This window comes from Mytilus californianus, unplaced genomic scaffold (assembly GCF_021869535.1).
Source record: "Mytilus californianus isolate M0D057914Y unplaced genomic scaffold, xbMytCali1.0.p SCAF_10, whole genome shotgun sequence".
Lineage (NCBI taxonomy): Eukaryota > Metazoa > Mollusca > Bivalvia > Mytilida > Mytilidae > Mytilus > Mytilus californianus.
Window position 1 is genome coordinate 64,843,696 of NW_026262582.1, and position 24,147 is coordinate 64,867,842.

The 24,147-nt window shown below is 30.3% G+C and overlaps 1 protein-coding gene across 1 annotated transcript in view; it reads right to left on the minus strand.

Moving 5' to 3' along the window:
• The window catches only part of LOC127718401 (ADAM 17-like protease), a 34,928-nt gene continuing 10,781 nt past the window's right edge, over positions 1-24,147 (minus strand). Inside the window, exons 9-23 of the mRNA XM_052224406.1 lie at positions 24,034-24,120; positions 22,859-22,997; positions 20,208-20,318; positions 18,933-18,938; positions 18,036-18,154; positions 17,147-17,216; positions 15,326-15,449; positions 14,699-14,806; positions 13,217-13,279; positions 11,847-11,920; positions 10,969-11,090; positions 10,661-10,739; positions 9,143-9,231; positions 7,682-7,726; positions 1-7,026 (exon numbers count right to left, since the gene is read on the minus strand). Coding sequence (XP_052080366.1) covers positions 6,865-7,026; positions 7,682-7,726; positions 9,143-9,231; positions 10,661-10,739; positions 10,969-11,090; positions 11,847-11,920; positions 13,217-13,279; positions 14,699-14,806; positions 15,326-15,449; positions 17,147-17,216; positions 18,036-18,154; positions 18,933-18,938; positions 20,208-20,318; positions 22,859-22,997; positions 24,034-24,120 — 1,398 coding nt within the window. The 3' untranslated portion in view covers positions 1-6,864. The remainder of the gene's footprint in view (positions 7,027-7,681; positions 7,727-9,142; positions 9,232-10,660; positions 10,740-10,968; positions 11,091-11,846; positions 11,921-13,216; positions 13,280-14,698; positions 14,807-15,325; positions 15,450-17,146; positions 17,217-18,035; positions 18,155-18,932; positions 18,939-20,207; positions 20,319-22,858; positions 22,998-24,033; positions 24,121-24,147) is intronic.

A 24,147-nucleotide genomic window follows, 5' to 3' on the forward strand; every position in this document is an offset into this window, starting at 1 on the left:
TAACTTTATTAAAATTTTATTCATGATAAAATTTGATGGTTTTATATAGAAATAAAAAGATCATCCTAAAACAGTTAATAAAGAATTTCTAAATATAGAACAAACACATCTAAATATAGAACAATAAATGTCTAACGATAATATAAACTCTGATATGTAATAATGAATTTGTTAAAGCATTTAATGAAATTTTATTGTAAAGAATACATAATGCTTGTCAGTTTGGCATAAAATGAAACTGAAAATAGTCTGATAATAAATGAAAATTGAAAGTATACAAAACTGGTCCCTTTTTCAACATAAGAATGTTATGAAAAAGTTATACAAATTGGAATAATTGGAAAGTTAAAAGAATATTGAAAAAAAACACTTCTCCTTGTTTTTTGTAAATAGAGGAGAAATTTATAAAAAAAAAAGGAATACTTTGAAGTTTAAAGACTCTCACATTCATAACTAGGCTTCCTTCACCAATAATCAATATTTCATTGATTTTTGGTGAAATTCTGCAAGTAAAAAATTGCAATTCAAAACTTTTACCTGCAAAACATCCTGCAGGAACAAAACCAAAAATGTGGAATTTAAAAAAAAATCTGAGGTTCAGCAGATCAAATCTTAATTTTACTTGATATCTTGAGTTAGCAATGAGATTTAAAATAATGTCACGAGTTCTGTAGAACTGTATGTCTTGTCTGCTGTTGCTGTGGACAGTCAAATTTTAAAAATCTATTTAAGTTTTGATATTTTGTTAAATTGTTCATTTTACCAATATAAGTAAGTCTTAACCAATTACGGTAGTTTGTTTTAAAAAATTTAATGAAAAAAGTCCAGGATTATAAGTAAAAGTATTGAAGATTTTAAAACTATGGAGTGAAGTGAGCTCACAAAAAGATTGCAAATTTGATTATCTCTCCTTATAACATGTAAGGCCAATATTAAATTCCTTTCTGCATATCTCAGGTAGTGTTCTACAGCTGTGTATGGTTTTATCAATACCTGTCTAGCAATTTAGGAATAGTTGCCCTTACAAGAGACTTACAACATATTTACTGATATCCGTCTGTGTAGAACTGTGGAAACCAAGATTTTCTTTGAAATTGTTCCATATATTTTGCTTTTGTCCTTTCAAGAAGTTTAGCAGGGGTTGGTTGCACTTAGAAGTCACATGGACAGAGAGCCAGACACATAGACAAGGTATAGACAAGGTGATTCCTATATATACCCCTCCAAAACATTTTTTTACAGAGTATTAAATATATTGCAGTAGATACTCTCTGTTGATCACAAAAAGGTTCTATCCAATTTTTCAATAATTCAATTAAATCATTTAATGAATGTATTAAAGTTGGAAATATATGAAGACAAAATCACTAATTTGCATAATGGAGGTAAAAAATGCAAACTTAAATAAACGTACAAAATATTTTTATTTTAATCCCAGTAGCTTAAACATTTCTATATGGGAAAAAAATCAGGGACTCATTTGTATTTTTGTTCACTATTCAAGTTCATAGCAAAGGGAAAATACTCTTTTCGAAAATCTTGAATCTCATACTGGGAAGCCATCTTTATTTACATCCTGCTGATTTACAATAAAGGAGACAGTAAATATAAAAATTTGTTCGTCTGCAAGTAACATTATTACACAAAATTAAAGGCACTTTAAATAGTAAGGCACACAAATTCAGGAGCTCTATAACATATTGGTTTACTTTTCAAGTTAGGGCTGTTCCAGAATTAAACGCATGGAAGGCACTTTTTTAAGACCCTGATAACCCCTAAAATCGAAATTTACAATTTACTTATAATTCTTATAAAATTCTAAGGAGAATGAGACTACCCATTTTGTATTTAATTTGAGTGCCTCCCACTCATCCCCCCAATAAATTTTGGAACAGTCCTTAGCATCAAAAGGTAGTAAAAATATACATTTTTCAAAAATCTTGTACACAATTTTTCTTTTCACCCTTCAGTAGTCTGCCATAAAGTGACAATAAAAGTTTGTCAACAAGAAGTAGTATCAGTTTTATACAAAATAAAAAGGCACTTCAAATAGTAAGGCACAAAATTGTTGTAAAATTCTTATCTGTACCTCACAAATAAAAGGTAATATAATAACCATATTTTATTTTTAAAATAATGCAATAAGAATAAAACATTTAGACATTAACACGACATGTATTGTATTTCTTCTAAATAAAAATCCTTCATACCTAACATGCCTATGCTTTGACTTTATTATCGAATGATTTAGTTTCTAATAAATACCCCTTCTAGTCGCCTCATTTTACAGAGACAATAATAAACATCAAATGGTCAATTTTTTTTTAATAAACCTCATGAAAAATTTCAAATCTTATATTTTTACTAAAAAAAATTTGATAAATAAAAGTATTTTGAATATGGTTTCTTAAGAAACACTTAATTTTTCAAAATTAAAAATGTCCTGTTGCATTTTATCAAAAGGTCAGTTAGTAGACTTGTTGCATTTTATCAAAAGGTCAGTTAGTAGACTTAACTACAAATTATTACAATAACAATAATAAGGCACATTTTTTATATAATTAGTACAAAAATTTTAGCAACAAATAGTTTTAGTTTTATATTTCAAAAATAAACTTAACCTCTAAACATAACCATAAATAAGTTATTGCAACAAAGAAAATGAACCATAATGTTCAATTATTACTTGACAAAAAAAAATGCATCATTAAAACTTTTGAAATTTTTATTTTCATTTTTTAATTAAAATAGATGTTGCTAAACTTTTTTTACACAGTATATAATCAGTATTCAATATATCATTTCATAAAAACTCTGTAAACAAATATATAAAAAACTATATCCTGATAAAAGAGTTGTCTAACCAAAATTTGCTAAAATGCTTGTTTAAAAATGTATTTTAGAACTAAATTTTTTGGAGAGAATTAAATATCTCAAGATTTTTACACTTCAAATATATGGGGATTGGCAAAAAGGAATTTTAAACTGTATAAAAATGTAACAGCAATTATTGCATAGGTAATGAAACCTTTCCCAAGAAACGGTTGGTCTTTACCTGGCTATTTAAATTTTTGCAAAGAGAACTTCATTGAACACCAACAGTTTCTGGGGAATTGTTTTATTTTCTTTGCAATAAAAACTGTTTGACAGATATATTATAAAGATGCATGGTTTTTAAAATATTTTGAGAAATACAGAGGTTGCCGGGAAAAAATGTTTTTAAATTCATTTCCTAGGGAAAAAACATAGAGAAGTTATAAATAAAATTAGTAAACGTCCTTCATTGTCATATAAAAATGATTGTACCATGTAAATGTGAGTATAAAACTTCCAAGAAGGCTCCTCTCTAGTAATGATTGCAACCAATCTGGTTAAACTACAGATCATGTGACCGCGCTTTGCTAAGAAAGATCTGACATCGCTCTGTTCTACTTTCTGTTTTAAAGACCTTTCGAGATCCTCTGGTTTTATCGTTATAATACACAATTTAAAAAATTGAAGGCCAGAATTTCATTGGCTGATGTAATAATTACCAGAACAGACAGAACAGTGAAGTCAGATCCTTGTTAGCAAAATGTGGAGACAGGATCTGAATATTTAATGAGATTGGATTGCAAGAAGACATCAAATCTGTCCTCCTGGAAAATAGTTCACCAGAACCAGCACTTTGACAGACCTGTTGAATAGCTAAATGAAAGACATTGTCTTTGCTTTTCTTTTTTTTTCATATTTCTCAATTATTCCTTAGGATGGAAACACTTCAAAAGAAATATTGCAAAGTGATAAAATGATAAATTCTCCTGCTAAATATAAAATCATTGATGAAGCATGGCTAATTTTCCTGCTGGATGTATAAACTGATGAAAAATTATAAATTTTTCTGCTTGGTACTGGCATATAAGTTCTGATGAAAAATATTTAATTTTCCTACTGGTTAACTTTTAACAAAAATATCATTTTTCTAGCTGGAAAATTTTGATCAGAAATGGTAATTTTTCCTGCTTAATAAACTTTGATGAAAAATAAACAATATTTCTGCTGGATTAATTTGTTGAAAAAGAAAATATTTGAAATACCTGACTTTACTCTTTCATTGACATACAAATAGACATTAGGAGATAAAGTCCTCCATTTTTCCTGTTATAAATAATGAGTCCAGTTAAAATGAATAAACAATACACATAATTACGTATACACAATTAAGTATAAGTTACACACACATTGAACACATAGTTATATTCATAATTAATACTAATGCTTCTAAAAGCAAAATTGTTAAACGTTTTTATGTATAAAACATGAATGGACATGTAGCAACCTTTTAAAATCATTGTTAAAAATATGTAATATTTATGCATGATATTATAATGACCACATAATGTTCATTCTAATATATTTTTGCAATGTTAATTCTGATTGGACAATGTTGAAAACTTCAATACATCAATAATGTAATAGATGTTTACATTTGCTGTCGTATAAGAATCTCTTTCTAGTTATGATACATTTTCTCAACTGTTTTTACATTTTTTTGCATTTTAAAAAAAAGTACAATATACCTTTTTTTAATTAAATGCATCAATTTAAAATTTGATGTTGGTTGAGCAAATGCATAGCCACTACACTCAATCACCAACAATCAACTCAACAACAGATGTCAGCAAATATTTATCTCCTAAACAATGGTTTTCACCAAAGATCTTTTAAATCCAACAAAATCTATATCCATTTAAGGATGTAGTTAGGTGAAATTAAAAAAATCTAGAATTTAAAATTGATACTATAAGTCAGAAGAGCGTTAGTAAAGGAACAAAATATGCTATAAATGTTGATAGGTTATGGAGCTCCATTTCATGATATCTAATCAAAAAAAAAAAAGCAGGAAAAGGCTGACTCGGACTTTTACCTTGTATTTGCATTGGTATTATTTGTGTCTCAAATCGAAATAAAGGAAATATAGAATCTGCTTAAATTTTGGTAATTGATCTTTTATGAGCTATTGAAGTCTTATATGAATAGAAAAATGGGTGTTATGGGGCAAAATATATTACCCTGTATCGTAGGAAAAAAACCAAGGAGTCCGAACATTTAACAAAAATTCTTAAACCTCACCTAAGTACATCCTTAAGTAAAAATATAAATTCCTTTATATAATACTAAGCAGCAACCTTTTACAACCTTTAATTATGTCAAAATTGACGAGCATTCAAATGTGAAAATTAATATTCGCTTAATTTCTAATATATCTTAGGGTATAAATAAACTAAACTCTCCATAGATATTAGGATTAAAATTTTGTATGCCAGACACACGTTTTGTATACAAAAAAACTCATCAGTGACGCTCGAATCAAAAAACTTTAAAAGGCCATTTGAAGTTCGAAGTTGAAGAGCATTGGGGACTCAAAATTCCAAAAGGCTAAAACCATAAATTTTGATGGCCTCATTTCTGTCCATGTTAAATGCTACAATTTCCAGCATTCTAAGCCATTTTTTCTTAAGTTTATATATAGAAGTGACAGTCATTTCATCTCAGAATAATACCTTTGCCTAGCTTGTACTAAAAAAATCATCATAACTTTAATAAAAGTGTACTGGTCTCCAGAAAGAAAGAAGGACACAAATAGGTACATCTGTTCTAAGAAACAGGAAAAGTATGCCGGTTAATTTCAATTTCATGCATTATTTATCTTTCAAAATAATCATTCAACAGTGATCCCAGGTCACATACAAACATTATCCAAATATTTAACATATTTTGAAAGTTACCGCTATGTGTAGTATCTATTTTGCTTAGATATGTTCTACTTTTATTATGTTCTTCCTGAACAGGCCCAGTCTAGTTGTTCCTTACCTTAAGGGGTTAAGTAGTCTCCCTTTAATATTTTCCTTATCTGTTACAAATTTATAATTAAACTCTTTAGATTAAAAGACTTGGAAATCACGTTTACACCATGAGCAAACTAGACTAAAAGCCTTGGAAATCCAGTCTACACCATGAGCAAACTGTAAATAACCGAAATAAAATGGAATGTAAACTATATGTAAGATAGATATATCCTCCAATAAAAAATAGGGCAAAAAAATATTAAATACAGAATGAGAATTATGATTAAACACTTATTGAAAGACACTCATTATCCTACCGCTTTGTCCAACTTGTTAACAAAATAATACTAAGATTATATTGCAAAATGTTTTTGTCATTCATATAAAACAAATGTTGTGCTGATGACCTTTGACCTGTCGTCACTGTAACCCTGTTTACTTTAAAAACAATTTTCTTGGAAGACAAAATGCATCTATGACCATGTGTATTTTACATTTTGATGTTTTCTGAGATATTAAAATGAACAATTAATGAAGTTATATCCTGTAAATAAGGATGTAGACGGCTCATTTTTAAAAAAGCAAGCATTTTAAAATACTTTTATAAATTTATAGTATAGAAATAACGGAACTAAAAGTATTCATATTTCAGTAAAACAGCTGCTTTTTAGAGGCAATAAATTTTTTTTTAGTACATACAGTTGGTTGTAAATAGTTTTAACAATATTTTTTTTTCAAAAGTTTATATGAAAATTTTTAAAAACATATGGAACCAAAGACAGATACATGGAAATGAGATCTCTCTTATCAGACTGTATAAATCAATACAAATAAAAGAACTAAAATGATTTATATTTAAATAACACAGCCAATAAAAATTTTGTTAGTACATGTTGGTTGCTGATAATTTTCAAAATATTTTTTTCTTCAAAAATGTAAAAAAAAAAAAAACATACAGAACTAAAGACTGATACATTGAAATTATTTTTTGGTCCGTCTTATCCATACAATATATATTTGTTCTGTAAATGTTCCATTAGACTTTTGATTCTCTTTCTGTATCCATGTAATCATAGCTTTGTATTGTTGGCAATGGGCGGATTCCATGTTGTCGTATAATGCTACCAGCAGGTTTGAGTTTAAAGTTCCCAGCATGCCTTATTTTGTTTTTGTCTTCATCTAATATGAACACATTATTCTGAAAAATAAATTAAATATATTCAGTGTTCAAACAACAAATAATTATACGGTTGTGGTTTTTTTTAAATAAATTTTTCAGTTTTCATATCATTTCATGCATACTGTGAAAAGTATATATATTAAAAAAAAATGGACAAAACCGACCAATTTTTGACAGGTCTTCTTCAAGAGCTTCTAGCATGATTTGAGACTATCTGTGACTTGAAAAATGGTTAAAAAAAATTACCTACTGAGTTACATTTCATGAATTGTGTAGGTATAGGTAAGCCACAAATTTAATTGTTCAAGGAATTATAAATTTTCGAAATTTTTTGAAAGCTAACTTTTGCAAAACCACAAAAATTAAATATCCAAGAAAATACAATTGTTTCTCAATCCACGTCAATTGGTTCAAAAGAAAGTAAATAAATACACAGTATAAATTAGGTACTGTAAATTCAGAAATTATTAGATTTCATAAATGTGAATAACAGGACTGGGTGAGAATCACAATATAAATGAGAACTTGCATTCCAATATTAGAAACGTATATCTTGTATTAAGATTTTTCCAAATTCGTAAGATTAATCTCACATTTCTGTCCATACTTCAAAAAATCGCAAAAACAAATGCACATAATAATTTCTGAATTTACAGAAATAAATCTTGCTTACCATCCTACTTCTCATTCTTTTTAATTTTCTGTCATTTTTTCTATCCTATAAATAAATGAATAAAAATATGAGGTAAAAATCTATATTTTTTAATCTATTTGATCTAAATTTTGATAAAAAAAAGTTTATAAGGACTTCATTTTGTACTAAACCTCAGGGATCAAGGATAGTAAAGTAACCAGGAGTTCAAGGGAGATAACCAAGATGTCAAGGGAGATAATCTAGTATATATCAGACCATTCTCTTTTGAATTTTTTCACATTTTGAATAACTGAGGACCATTAAAGTTTAGTATACTGTACTGGTTTTGCTCATTGATGAAAGCTGTATAGTTTAAAACTTTGGTGGATAGCTGTTTCATTGGCAATCACTCCACATCTTCTCATTGCCATACCGACTAGTAAAAAGATACAAAAAATCACAGTAGACCTTTGGTTTTCACTGTCTCTTCATGCTTCCAAGCCTTTCTAGCACTTACTTCACATGTTTAATAATCTCTTTTGAATACATTGTATCTTCTTTTATTCATATTTACTGAACGATAAATATGGACTGCATAGTAAACCACTGACCTTCAGCAGGAAAACTGACAATTCTAGTCAATTAAGATTGGGAGTCAAAAGAATTGCCACATGCAAGGTTCAAACTCACAACCTCAGTGTTGACAGGCTAGCGATATAATTTTTTTACAGCTTTTCTATAAAAGCATGCAAAGCAAACCTTTGATCAACTTGCTTGCTATGTTTGCTTGGATGTTTGTAAACAAAAGGGTACCCGGAGTTTCAGTCTGTTTAATTTATACTGGTATTTGATTGGACAATAAAAATTGACATACAATGTGAAACTTAACATTTAAATGAAGTTAATGTTTATTGTCCAATCAAATTCTAAACAGACTGAAATAGACTACCTACCTGTTGTTTACAAACATCCAAACAAACATAGCAAGCAAGTTGATCAAAGGTTTGCTTTGCATGCTTTTATAGAAAAGCTGTAAAATTGTTTGTATGCAGCATTTCTTGAAATTGTAATTTATAAGCTCAACAATCATAATAATAAATACTGGCAAAATTTCTTTCTCTGTAATTTTCTTGTATCTTTTACACTTCTTACTATTTCAATAAAAGATAAAAGAATAATTCAGTACAACAGACATAATGTTAAATTAAGGCAAGCTGGACAAATTTCAGAGAATAAAAGTTCCCTGACGAATACAGTTTCAAAACCAGGACAGTACTTAAGAAACCAGGACAATGCAAAAGAAACCAGGATAAAATTTAAGAAACCAGGACAATACTTAAGAAACCAGGACAATACTTAAGAGAAACCAGGACAATACTTAAGAAACCAGGACAATAAATAAGAAACCAGGACAATACTTAAGAAACCAGGATAATACTTCAGAAACATAAGAAACCAGGACAATACTTCAGAAACATAAGAAACCAGAACAATACTTACAAAATAACTGAATGTACAACTGGCCGGAATCCAAAGAACTAATGAAAATATGATGATTGTTCCTACAATGTTACTCTTCATAAACGCCACTGTAAATATAAAATTATAAAATATGATGATTTTTCCTACAATGTTACTCTTCTTTAACTCCTATGAAATTTTATAAAAAGGTCCTGAAGAGAAGACTGTTCCTCAATTTATTTCTGGATGATAAAATAAAGGTGGAGATCAAGTTATATTTAAATTCTTTCATGTCAAGTTCTATGCTCATTTTATCATGGGTAGGCATTATATTTGTCGATATCTTTACATTGAGCAAGGTGTAAAATGATGGCAAATATAATGTCTACCCATGAGCATAGAACATGACATGATAGAATTATTTCAATTCTAATATGAAAATTCAAATTTTTGTACTTCAAAACAGACCTATAAGACATATTTAAAAGGCAGTCATTTTGATTTGATGAAGCCAAAATGTTATAGAAAACCAACTGTTTCACAATTAAAAATGAACATATACATGTAAATTAACTTTTAGAATGATTTTATTTAATTTATTCAAATTACAACAGATGCTGCAATTTTAATTGTGATTTCACTCAAATGCACCCTATGTTCTATTGGAATTAGAACATGCCCTTTTTTATAAAGCAAAAGAAATACATCATCTTAGAACTATCAATAAAGGACCTTACTAATAGGAAAAAAATCAGAAACACTGATACATATTTTTGGACATTGGCCGAACCCCTCCCCCCTCAAACCCCACACACACCCTTCTTACAATGTTTTTGTTTTCCTACTTTAGGGCTATTCCATTAAAACGTATGTGGGAGGGTAGGAAAGGATGTTTAATTATTGAATGTGGGTCAAGGGTCTTTTTCAGTATGCGTCTATTACCATTATGCAAAATTATCTAAAAAATGGTTCTGGGTTGTAGGGATATTTTGAAAGTCCCTTGCTACCCTCCCACATACATTTTAATGGAATAGCCCTTATTTTGTATTTCTGGTAATGGGAACAAAATTGCATTTTTCTATTTTTATAATGTGAATGAAAAGTATGCTGAATCTCGCAATCAACATGTTCTTATTCAACTATAAATAATTTAATTTTAGATGAGACATGTCTTCTGATTGGCTGAAATTATTTTGTCTATCAGCTCCTAAATCATGTAAATATAATTTTGTCATGTGACTGTGACGTCATCAACGTTTTTTCATGATTTACTCCTTAAAAATGGAATTTAGCCATAAACTATAAGGAATGACTGTAATATTTCTTCTGTCTATTCGAAATAACCTCAAAAATGCCCACTACGCGGGATATTCAGTGTGCACCACACTTTTTATGTTATTTCTTTATAGACAGAAAAAACATTACAGTCATTCCCGAATTAAATTATAACAAGTAAAACATTATAGATACATCTACACCATTATTTATATCTTACATATAAAATAAAAGTAACATGAAATATTTTTAATTCAATTTGGACTAACTGGTAATACTTACCAAATTCATCAGCTGTAATATTTTCTATAATACTGAATAATCGCTGAACCATGTCTGACACTTGCTTCTTACAATGACCCTGGAAAAAATGTCAAGGTTAGTTTCAGGAGCAATCTTTTACCATATCAGCCCTCAGGTTTACATTCCTCTGTATAATATAATGATAAAATATGAAAAAATTGTCACATTGTCCTCTTTTCAATATAATTCCTTTATTACATTTACAATTACATTCACAATTCTTTTTTAAAAACCAAATTCTTGAAAATATTGAAATCTAGTCTGTAAAACCTCTTTGAAATACCTACACTTTCACAGTAACCATGGTAACAAGGTCTGCCGTCTGTTAACTCTACAATTCTCTCATCTACTTGACAAGTTGAGTTGGTAGTATTGTATTTACAACATTTAAAACATGCATACCCAGTTTCTACAAAGAAAGCAATCACAAGATTAACATTTTAATTTAGCCTCTATTTTTAAAACAAATTTAACATGTGTTCTGCAATTCCCTAAAAGTTGTTTCTAAAAATAGTATTCACTGGTTTTAAATCCATATAACTATTGATGAGGGGCGTAAAAGGGTGGGGTGGGGGGGGGGTATCTGCACGGAAGAACGCGAAATAAAATTGCCATTTCACAATGAATGAACAATTAAAAATTTCTTGAACATTGATCTTTTTACCAGATTTCACGAAACACGGTGAATAACGAACCTTTTTCATGGCTGCACGTGAAATAAAAATGGCAGAACACTTTGCACGAAAATAACCCTTTACCACCCTCATTGATGGCTGCACCTGATGAAACAGCAAGAAAATTGTTTGTATTGCTACTCAGTCATATACATTGAAAACTTAAGAAGGTGCTGTGTGCGAAAGTTCTTAAAATTTGCATTGTTTAATTTCATTACATTCTGAAGAACTTTAAAAATTAAATTTGAATCACATAAAATATGCCAAGTAACTTCTAAATTCAACTAAATTATATATAGACTATGAATCTAATTTAATTATTGAATTTTCAGGAATTGCTGCATACAAATACTGCTATCAAAATAAAAAATAAATTTTCAAAATTATAAACACAATTGCCAAAATATCTAAATGTACAGTAGTTCCTCATTTCCTTTTATTCATAATGAGAAGCCTTTATGAGGCAATTTAATTTTGTTATATAATATTACCTGGAGCACATATACAAGGTTCTTTGCCTTTAATTTCACAGAAGTTCAGACAAACACCGTCCTTACATATACCTCTGAAAAATTCAACCATGTTCTACATAAGCTTAGCTTGTTTAAGTGCATTGACGTTACATAAATTCCTTGATTCCAAAATTGCTCAGGTGAAACTAAGTTCAATCTTAGCTGAAGAAAAATATTATGACTAAGCAATAATGATTTAACATATGAGCTGTGTACAGGAATATCAATACATCTGTTAACCTATTTTGGGTAGAAAAAATTTCTATGAAAAGTCTGTAACTTTTTGAAAATTGAATTGATATTAGAACCCTACAAAACAGACAAACATTTATCTTTTGTTTCATATTTGGATGTCCAAAAATCAATCAAAAATACAAAAATATCAAATGTACATGTATACATGCACTTGCATAGGGTCAATTTCTATCTGACGCAACTCAAATGTTGATATTTCAGTATATATATTGTGAACTTTCTATTTCTATGTAGCAACATTCTGACAGCACCTGCATATGGAATGTATATATCTCTATTTCAGAACTTGCTTTTCTATAATGATGTTCTAGATAGACGGTTGCTGCATGCAAGAAAGAAGGCTTTTGTTGACTGATATGGAATACTTGTGATATTTTTTTGCACATGGCAGGCAGAATGAAATAGGCTTTGAATGATTTTGAACAGAACAAGTTTAAGTGTTCTCGAGTTATTGAATGTCTAATTATATCACTCTAGGTGAAAGATTCAACTGAATGTAAGAGCATGAGTTACAACACAACAGGTGCCACATGTGGAGCAGGATCTGCTTACCCCACCAGAGAACCTGAGACCACCCCTTGTTTTCTTACGGATTCTTGTCGCTCAGTCTTTAGTTTTCTATGTTCTGTTTTGTATACTGTTGTTTGTTTATACACCTTATCGCTATTCCTGCTTGACTCGAGAATCTGTCCCGCTTGAACTGTTGACGTCATACAACAATCACTTTTCCATTGTGGCGTCAGATATTTTCTATTATGACGTCAAAATTTTACGGGAACTTTTGTGATGTCCAGTAATGGCGGACAAATAGCGATAAGGTGTATTGAGCGTTTTTCATGTTTTGACATGGCATTGTCATTTGTTTTGTACTTATGAGTTTGAATATCCCTTTGGTATACATTTTGTATATTTCATGCCTCTTTTTTACAAAGGTGCAAAACATAGCAGCATTATTCAAGCCTTTGATCACTTTTTGATATTCACTTAAACTTTGAATCCCAGGTTTAAACATTAAACCAAGGTATCACCTAATAACCAATGTCCTCAACTGTCATGGTAACCATCTTATTTATTAGGTTGTCATGGTAACTTACCCATCTATACATGGTCGGCCATTGTTTTTAATCCTAGGTTCAGGACAATTAAGACTAGATCCACTGATGAAAGGTTAAGGATAATACCAATATAAAGTAAAAACATCCAAGACAAAATCTTAAGTGCCAATTTGACTAAGAATCAGGCAGTGGTGAAAACATGACAAACAAAAACCCACTCAAGTTGACATTAATTTATGTTCAAAATGTATAATGGTGCACGAATATAACAATCGTTTCCTTTTCCTGTTCTGGTAATTCAAGAAATAATTTGGTTGAAATGCACTAGAAATTAACAATTAAGGGGAGCTAACTCCGTAATTTGCTATCATTCTAACCAGAAGTTATCTAGAGATTTCTCGAATTACCAGACACACAGAAACAAAAGACCTACCATTTCTAACTCAGGATTAGGGAAACTTCAAAATAGGATGTTTAGGTCGGTGGGTTTTTTTCGGCCATGTTTTGATTTTTTTCAAAATTGCCTGATTCTTACAAAGACTGGCACTTAAGTCTCTAAACCATAATTTGAAACTCAATTTATCTAAACATTTTAATACCTGTATTTTAATATACTGTAAATTCCAAGATTAATGTGTGCATTTATCATTGGGAATCACTGATAAAAATGCTATATATAATTAATGTGACTGCAAAAATATTTTGGCGGAATATCAGTACTGAAATTAAGAATGCGAGTTTTTATTATTGCCTTCCTGATACTGTCGCATTTTTAACATTAATAATAACTTTGCAATCATTTCTGAATTCAAAATAATTGATTCCTAGCTTTTTGTGTACGATAACATGATCTTTGATGACTGTGGATGATTTTGATGTTCTCGTTTGGCCCTTTTAGGAGATTTTGCAACTCCCAACTATTTAATGTATTTGGTTTCTGTAGCTTTTGTTATCGACAGTATAGGGTACCAGATTGGAAACTTTTGTTATCGACCATACAAGGTATCAGAATTATGTTTCTTCCCATTGAAATAAGTATTATACATTTGTTCTCATTTTTTTCTTTGAATTTCCATTGATTTTATGCACTGCAAACAATGTTTAAACTTAACATATGTAACAAATCTTAAAGAAAGATCAACCATGGCAGATATCATCCTCGCTTAAAAATCAAATTTAATAAAGATATATTTTTCTCCATCTAAATTAAAGCAATTATAGTTCCAAATCTTAAAACTTCACAACTACGAAATATAGTATCTGTTATTGTAATGATTTTAAAATTATATTTTTGCAATATTTAACACTCTTTTCTGGTGATTTGCATATATTGTCTACTTTTTTAATATGGTCACCTTTTTTTTATGTTCTAAAAATGAAAAAGTTGGTGTGTACTCACAAGATATTTGAAATCCTCATGAAACTTACCCAATTTAAGAACAGATAAAAGCAAAATGTTTTTTTTTACCACAAATTATGATATACTCAATAGTTTGCAGTAGATTTCAACATAAAGGATACTTGCACACAGCGTCCCCTTTACAGTCTAGAGTATTTTCAACGCCACAAGAAGTATTTTTATCTGCTATTTTACATGTAGAACGCACACAACATTCATAATTCCATCCACTGAAAAATAAAATGTTCTGTTAAAAACACCTTATATAATCATTATCACAATTTGTAATATCAAAATATATTGAAATTTAAAATACTCTTTCAAAACATAAATATGAATAAAGAAGACTTTCTGCCTTCAAGAGACTGAAAACTGTTTGAATATTGTTAAATACTTTCAACTATTCAGCACTCATCAAGATGAACAACTTTTCATAGATTTGGGACAAACAAATTATTTTCAACTTTATTTTCTACAAATTTTGTACATACAACAAAATAGTGCTTTATATCTAAATACCTTAGCAATGACTTTCCTACATATTGCACCAGTCTGATATAACACGATTACCTTAGCAATGAATTACCTACATATTGCACCAGTTTGATATAACACGATTACCTTAGCAATGAATTATCTACATATTGCACCAGGTTTGATATTACAGTTACCATAGCAATGACCTACCTATATACTGCACCTGGTTTAAGATCACAATCTATTACATGGTTACCATAGCAATGACTTACCTACATATTGCACCTGGTTTGAGTTTACAATCTCTATCACAACAATTATCACCATAGTAACCAGCATCACATTCTTCGTCTTCCTCTAGTTTACCATTCCCACAGAATGTGACATCAGAACTTTCTAAAATTATACGCACTATTTATATGATTGATTAATAGATTGTTGGTTTTCAATCACACTCTCAGCGCTATTGGCTATTTCATGGTGGCCAGTTTTTATTGGTGGAGGAAGCGAGAGTACCTGGTGAGAACCACTGATCCTCTGCAAGAAAACTGACAATCATAGTCAATAAAGATTGGAATAGAATGCACCTGCCATGTGTGGGGTTTGAACTCACAACCTGTGTTGATAAGCTAGTGATACAGTAGTTGAACTACTAAGAACACTCAGCCATCGAGGCCACTCTAAATGTGTGTTTACTTTATGTATATAAACTCATCATAGATACCAGGATTAAAATTTTGTAATTGTGCCAGGCGCGTGTTTCGTCTACAAAAGACTCATCAGTGACGCATGAATAAATAAAATGTCAAAAAGGCCAAACAAAGTACGAAGTTGAAGAGCATTGAGGACCAAAAATTCCTAAAAGTTTTGCCAAATACAGCTAAGGTAATCTATTCCTGAGGTAGAAAAGCCTTAGTATTTCAAAAATTCAAAGTTTTTGTAAACAGTTAATTTATAATTATGACCATATCAATGATAATTCATGTCAACACAGAAGTGCTGACTACTGGGCTGGTGATACCCTCGGGAATAAAAACTCCACCAGCAGTGGCATCAACCCAGTGGTTGTAAATAAACTCATCATAGATACCAGGACTAAAATTTTATATTTGCGCCAGATGAGCGTTTCGTTTACAAAAGACTCATCAGTGACGCTCGAATCAAAAAATGTCAAAAAGGCCAAACAAAGTACGAAGATGAAGAGCATTGAGGACCAAAAATTTTACAGTGAGATTGTCAGGCTACTGAGTATTCATTAGTATTATCTGAGGGATGCCAATTACCATGGATTTCGTTGGTATAAATTTCTATGGCTTGTATTCAGACTTTAGCAAAACTATAAAATAAAATATCGAAAATACGATTTTTTCTCAACCCAAGAAAATTTGTACCCACGAAAAATAATTGAATCTACAGTATCTATGACAGTATTGTCAATTTGTTTGATTTCTTTGCCAGATATAAAGCATGAAATGTTGATATTCCCACTCAGCTGTGTGCACAGATGTAGTGTGATTGACATCTAGCAAAAAAATTTAATCATCGGTACTAAGGGACCTTTTGAACTTGCAGTGAGGTAAGAATTTTTTTGCTCCATGTGTATTGGCTAACAGTGACTGTTAGATGAAGAATAGCAAAATAGTGTTGTTTCTTTGCCTTCAGTTTTATTACTTTTGTGTAGTAATTTTGTGTCATGAATTGATACACCACTTTTCCTTTCTTTTTCATGACAAACAAGTATGTGCACTTTGTTGTGCTAAGCATACCTCCAGTTCAAATCGATTTTTTTAGACCTAAAATACCTCAACCTAGTATATATTTCCCTTTGCTGCCATTTTGGAGGTGTTAACAGTTGATTTTTACAAACAAGTTTGATAAAAGATGGTAGTGATGAATCAAGCAAGTACAAAAGAAATTAAAAATTTTCAAAACAACTTTTTCTCAAGTCTAGAGGTCAGTATAACAATTTGAATGTGGCTGATTTATGATGGAATTTGTACACATAGACCTCCAAGATGGTGACAAATGGGAAGTAACTCTCTCTAAAATTTTGTCTATCGAAACCTATCTATCATTGCCAGGCGTTCCCTTACCTGTAAAACATCTAGGTCCTTTTGATTCTAAAACTTTAAATATGTACTGCTTACTGCATTGACTGAAAAACTGCAAAAAACAAAAAAGTTCTTTGATCTTTAACACATGATAGAGTTTTAAACAAGTTTTTAAGGGCTGTTCCAAAATTTATCGGGTGGGGGATGGGAGGCACTCAAATTATTTAAATATGGGTGGTAGCATTTTTGTAAGAATTATCAAATGAAAAATTTTGATTTTATGGGTGGATGAGATCTTTTAGTGCCTCCCCATGCCCCCCTTTACGTTGAATTCTGGAACAGCCGTAACCTTTTTAATGCAATGATGATTTTCAGAGTTCATTTTTGTGTGTGTATTAAAAATACCCAAATAAATATTATTTATGCTGCTCAAAAAGTAATTTCAGAATGTGGAAATATCTGATCTATGAATTTAGATGTCCATATATTGTTTTTACAAATACAGAATATTTTTTGAATGATTCAATTCTGTTTAACATAGCCATAAAGGAGAGAAAATTCAATTTTATAAAGAAATATACAGTAAATATACCTATTTTGTTTTGTGTTTTGTAGCAAAAAATCGAGAACAATGACCACATTTTCTTTTATTTTCTGAAAGCACATTATAAGAGATATTGTCTCATATTTTATTCTAAAACTCTATCATTTAGTTCTCTTTCTATTCACACAAAAGTGTTTTCCCATGATTGTATTATATATTCTTTACAAACTCTCGAGAATTTTGCCGAACCTTTAGCTTGAAAAAAAGTCAATGACCCATCTATTTTATATGTTGTAAAATAGCATGATACAAAATACATTCTTGCAAAGTATCAAAAATTTCTGTTGTTTTTAATTCAAACCCCCATTCTACATTAAATACCCTTACCTTGTTATTTTGGTCATACCCAGTAACTGCATATGGATACATGAGGTAATGCCCTCCTCTCTCAGAGGGTGGGGCACAGTCTGATGTGTCTGGGTCATGTTCACTACCCCAGTTATGACCTGAAAATAATAAAAGTCTGAATGTACAATACCATATGTGGATCTCTATTTTGATGTAAACTTTCTACACAGACTTCACAATGTCAGAGTCCCTATTTCACTGTTTTAAGATGGATAGAAACATGTAACTCTCTAAAGATGAACAATATAAAGTGCTCATCTGCAAATATCCTAGAAAAACTGCGATTTTTTTTAACAATGCATTTAAAAGAAAAAACTTTCTGTATCGAAACAATCAACTTTAAATGATTATTTTGTCCGCTGTTTAATAATTATTTTTCATATGTATAAATGTTTAAAGTGACTTATAAGGTTTAAAGGGCTAGGTGTTGATACATGTTATTGCAACCACTTATCGATATATAGTTTAATATCATAAAACACATGTCACTATAAGAAAACAATTTGGTATTGGTATTGTACCTTACTGTAATATAGATTAGGAAATATATGTGTGCAGTCATTGATACAAAGCAAAGATACAAAGCAAAAACAACCACTAAAATGCAACACTATTTACAACAATTCTATAGCAAAAACTAGAGCTGTTTAATTTCATGCTCCAATCTCTCTTATATGCCTTATACCAAGAATTGTTACTCCCAAAGTCAAAAAACCTAAACTCTTGATGTTTTGTACCAATTGTTCCTTTATAAGATTTTTTAGAAGTTCTTTAATATTTTTTGTTGTTTTGTACTTTGTTCAATCACATAAAGCTATTTCTTTGTAATAAGACACAATCTTTACGAAAAAAAAGTAAAAGTTATAGATAACTTACCTAATTCTGTCATTTTCAGCAATATGAAACAAAAAATAAGTATAGATAAGATGTTACGATACAAATTTTCATGGATTTCATGGGTAAAGGTGAACCATAAATTAAAATATTCAACAAAGTGCAAAATATTGATAGGCTTGCATGCAGTCTACGGCAAAACCAGGAAATCATATATCCACGAAGATGCGATTTTCACTCAATCCTCGAAAATTTAGTATCCACAAATATAAATGAATCCACAGAAGGAAAAATACAATAAATCCTTATTTTTGTGTTTCTTTCTTTTATAGATTATGTTGTAACCAGGGTAACTTCTAAAACAAATGTAAATAATATGATCTGAAATACCGGCAAACCAGTTTTCAAGTCATTTCTCCAACTGTGGTATCAATGTTTCAGGATAAAAAATGTTTTAAACCGATGAAAAGACATGTGAGGAAGTTAAATAGAAGTATTTTTGTCAAAGTTATATTCTGAAGCTTTGATTTTTACATCCCAAATAGGTCAAAAACTGAGATTTTTGCAAAATTTGACAAAACCGTACTGATTTCATCTAATTCAATGCCTAGGTAACATAGAGCGCAGGAGTCGACCAACTAAATATTTGTGTCAGATATGTAAAATGCCATAACAAGAGTTATGCTAAAAGATTTTTCTTATCCAAGAAATCAATGGAAATTTATCCATTTTCACTGAATTTTCGTCGAAAATCAGAATGTGTGACGTCATGAACAGAGTGCAAGTACGTAAATTTTCAAAAAAAAAAATATTTTCGATATTGTCATTGTATAAGCTATGATTCATTTTTGTATTGGTCAATTGATCCTTATTTCAAATTTTAGCCAGAAATAGGGGCCATTTTAGGACCTTATCGAACCAACTCCTTTGTGGTTTAGGTTTACCATCAAGATCCACAGAATTTTGAATCCCACGAATAATAGTGAATCAACAGTGCAAAAATTCTTGTATCTTATTAATAGGTTACTTTTGGTGACATATACATGGAAATAAAAATATACATATGTTTTTCATTGTGTTTGATATATCATTCTGACCTAAAATAAGAGAGAATGTGATGAATTTTTCTAAGGTTTTCTGTTTATTTAGGGGTACTAAGACCCATGTTTAACATAGTGTTTTGTCTACTGTAAACATGTACAGCCTACCATGACAAATCACTTAAAGAACTGCTGACGAAAAAAATGTGTTGAACTTTAAAATTTTACTGGTAAAAAACGTGTTTAATATGCTGTATCCTTGTGAATAAATACCCACCATGAGAAGTAACTAGTGCAGCTTCTAGTGATAGAATGCGGTGACCTTTACTGTTTTTACTGGTACTAAGGCCAGTGTTCAACATGGAGTTATGCCCCTGATGGAAAAAATCTGAAAAATAAGAATTATGATAAATGCTGTTGAAAAATACATTTCAAGAAACTTTTTAAATAACTTGACCGTTTAGTTTTAAATTAAAATCTATATTATAACACTAAAGGAAGCAAAAAAAAAGAAAAGAAATAAAAAAAAAAAATATAACTGACATTAAAATATATCTGATTAATACATTTATAAAACTATGTATCAATTTTAAAAGGCACTGGCTACGGTTACATGGAAATGTTACAATAATAAAAATATTATTGTTACATTGGAGACTAAATGCCGGAATGCATGGTTGGTAAGGACCTGATTAATTACGAATGTAACAATAATTATTGAGGCTACGGTTACATTGCGTTATTGTTACATGAAAAACAGCAATGTACGCTAGATTTATTAAACTTAAATCTTCTATAGTTTTGTTGCTTAATTCTTTCATATGTACTAAATAATACTTGAAATAATGATAAATAATAAATATTATTATTCAACAAATGGTGTTTAAATAGTTTTACGTATTAATGGTTTTGATATTCTTAAAGATACTACTTCAGATTAGTAGTGCCAAAGGCGAAAAGTATAGTTCAATGGTTTGTTGTTGAGAACTCGGGCTGAGAAAAGTGTTCACTTCTAAGTATTTAACTGCACACCTACTACTTATTACTGTCATTATACTTTGAATAATGGATGAAGAGATTCCTATTGCCAATTTTGTTTTGGGTGAAAAATTTAAAACTTGGGATGCGTTTGAAACAAAACTGAAACAATATCAAGACACGAATTTCATACAGCTATACAAACGCAGTTCTAAAAAAATTGATACATCAATAGCAAAGTTTGCTAACTGTGAACAAAAATACTGTGAACTTCTGTATACATGCAAGGAATTGTATAAAATATTGGATGAGAATATCAACATTGCTAGAGTGAAAAAGTATTTCTCACCAGAAGCATGGCAAACATTAAAGGTTGCCTTATCTTCTAAAAGGGATATCGCAGAATGGAACTGCACGGTATGCGATACGGACGTTCACAATGCGGCATCACTGGTGTGTGGTTTCATCAGAAATGTGTCGGACTTGAACATGCTCCAAAAACCACTTACTTGATATGTAGAAAATGTCATTGTAAATAAAAAATTAAAGAAATTGTATGTAATAATTGTATGTATTGTAAATATAAAATAAATGTCTTCAACTTTTATTATTTAGAACATATTACTAGTCCCATCGTACATTGCTGTTTTTCATGTAACAATAACGCAATGTAACCGTAGCCTCAATAACTATTGTTACATTCGTAATTAATCAGGTCGTTACCCAACCATGCATTCCGGCATTTAGTCTCCAATGTAACAATAATATTTTTATTATTGTTACATTTCCATGTAACCGTAGCCAGTGCCATTTTAAAATGTTTCTATCAGTATATAACCCATGCCAGAATAAACACAAACTTAAAATAACACTTTATAAATTTTGTGTATATGAAGAGCTTTTCTGGATTTACCTTCATCAGGAAAGCTCAAACCAAAAACATTCAATTTGACAATGCAGGATCCCAGTTCAGTACCCACGAATGAAGTCCCTTAATAAATCTACCATCTTTTAAATGGGATATTGTACCAAGATGAAAATTATGTAAAGATGCTTAAATTTGTAGTATATCCAAAGTGTATTCATTAAACTTTCAAATTCTGTTAAATTTTAAGTGATTCTGAAATGTAAAGGGTGGATGATTGTCTGAGTAAATGGTCCAGATTTTATTTTCGATTTTAACCAGCTGGAAGTCAATAAAATAGTATTGCTCTCTTAAATGCCAGTCATGACCTTTCAAGAATTCTCCAAGTACCAATTGAGGGGCTACTAGTATGACAAAGTAGTTGAAATTTTGCAGTCTAATATAGGGAATAAAAAATCTGCCCCTCAATTATGATAAAATTGCATTGAAGTAATGGGGCAAATAATTGGGTCCCCGTTCCTGACTGAACTAAAGATGTTACAACAATGAGTACTCCCTTTGAGAAGTAAAAGACTCTTGAGGGAGATAACTCTTGTAAATAAATAACATTATCAAACAGAAATGTGGTGTTTTGCCTAAAGCATTTTGTTGATACAGAAAATCCTTATGGCAGAAATCAACTGATTTACCAATAAGATAAAGATCAATCTCAAGTTGTTTTTTTCAGAGATTGGGTCAATCGATATAAATGATGTCATTGAACAATCGGTTCTTACTCTGCTGTTATAACATAAACATAGGGAATGTACAGGAAAGTGCATGATTTTGAAGGTTGTCTATTCAATCCAGAACTAAGTTACTTAATTTTAACAAAATTCTATCCTTTGGTTGGTCTTATTGTAAAATTTGTTTAAAAAAAACTAAAAATTAAAATAGTTTTGAACCAAACTGTTAGATAATTCTATAAATAGAACACTATAGGGTTTAACTTGCTTCTTCTACATCATTTGGTCCCTGGTGGAGAGTTGTCTAATTGGCAAACATACCACATCTTCTTATTGATATATTTAATGATTGATACCTACCCCAGGAGCATAAGCCACCTGGATCCTTTTCTTTGTGTGATGAGATGTAAGCGAGTCCTAAAACTCCCCGTTCAAATTTATGAAATGTAAATAAATGAGCTAAGCAGAATCCTCGGAACTGCTCGTCACGACTAAATGCCTGAAATAAAATTTATCATTAAATATAAGATATTACATTGTACAAAACACAAATAATTTAATAACTGTATGTGCTAGCTTTTGTAAAAGTCTTAAACATACATAATCTTATCTCAGACAATATGGGAAAAAGCATTTAAGAAGTTATGCAATTACAGCCGATTTCAATGAGTGTGTAGGCAAAGGTAATATCTTTGGTTAGCTTGCTTGCTAGCTGAACCGTGAAGTCATTGTTAGGTTAGGTAAACTACCCTCCTTTAAGAGTAGACTAGTCCGACAGAAAACCAACCTATCTGTCTGTAGGACTAGACTACTTCGAAAGGAGGGTAGTATACCTTACCTAACAATGACTTCATGGTTCAGCTAGCAAGCAAGCTAACCAGATACTACCTTTAGCTACACACTCAATGAAATCGGCTGTAGTATTTTTGTGACGGATAAGGTACGAATTGGCGCTTATTTGGCCCTGTCAATTTGACGAATATAAAATAATTGGATGATTATTTATCTAACCTACTAAATGTACGCCATAATTTAAATGACAATATCAGGTTAGTCTTGATGACGCAAATTGGTTGTGAGGTTTTTGAAGTGATGTCATAGTGGCGATTTCCCAAATCTAGCCAAAAAAGATCAAAATTTGACTTTTGCTTACTGTCATTACCTGTATATCAAAATTTTGAAAGCATCAAATTTCCACAATCTCGTTTGTCACAACCCTATTCCATTATTATTTTTAATTAGTATATTTGTTCATAGTTTTATTGTGTTTCTATCATCAGAAAATGAAAACCTCCCGTAAGACATCAGTAGTCCTTTTCACAAAAAATCTTAAGTGTAAAATTAATCTTACGATAAAAATATTTAGTTGAATTGTTAAGGAATATTTTAGACTTACGATAAATCTTACACTTAAGATTTTTTGTGAAAAGAGCTACAGAGAGTGAAATTATTGGATTCATTTCACATGTGAAATTATCAGTTTTTATTTCACAGTATTTCACTACAACTAATGTAATAAGTATATTAATACTTGCCTGTAATAATGTGTTTGCAGTCCAATTTTTCATGGGACCATAATTATAATGACCTTTTTGTGCTGAATAGTTCTGATGAATCTGAAGCTGAAAAATGGAACAGTAAGTTTTATT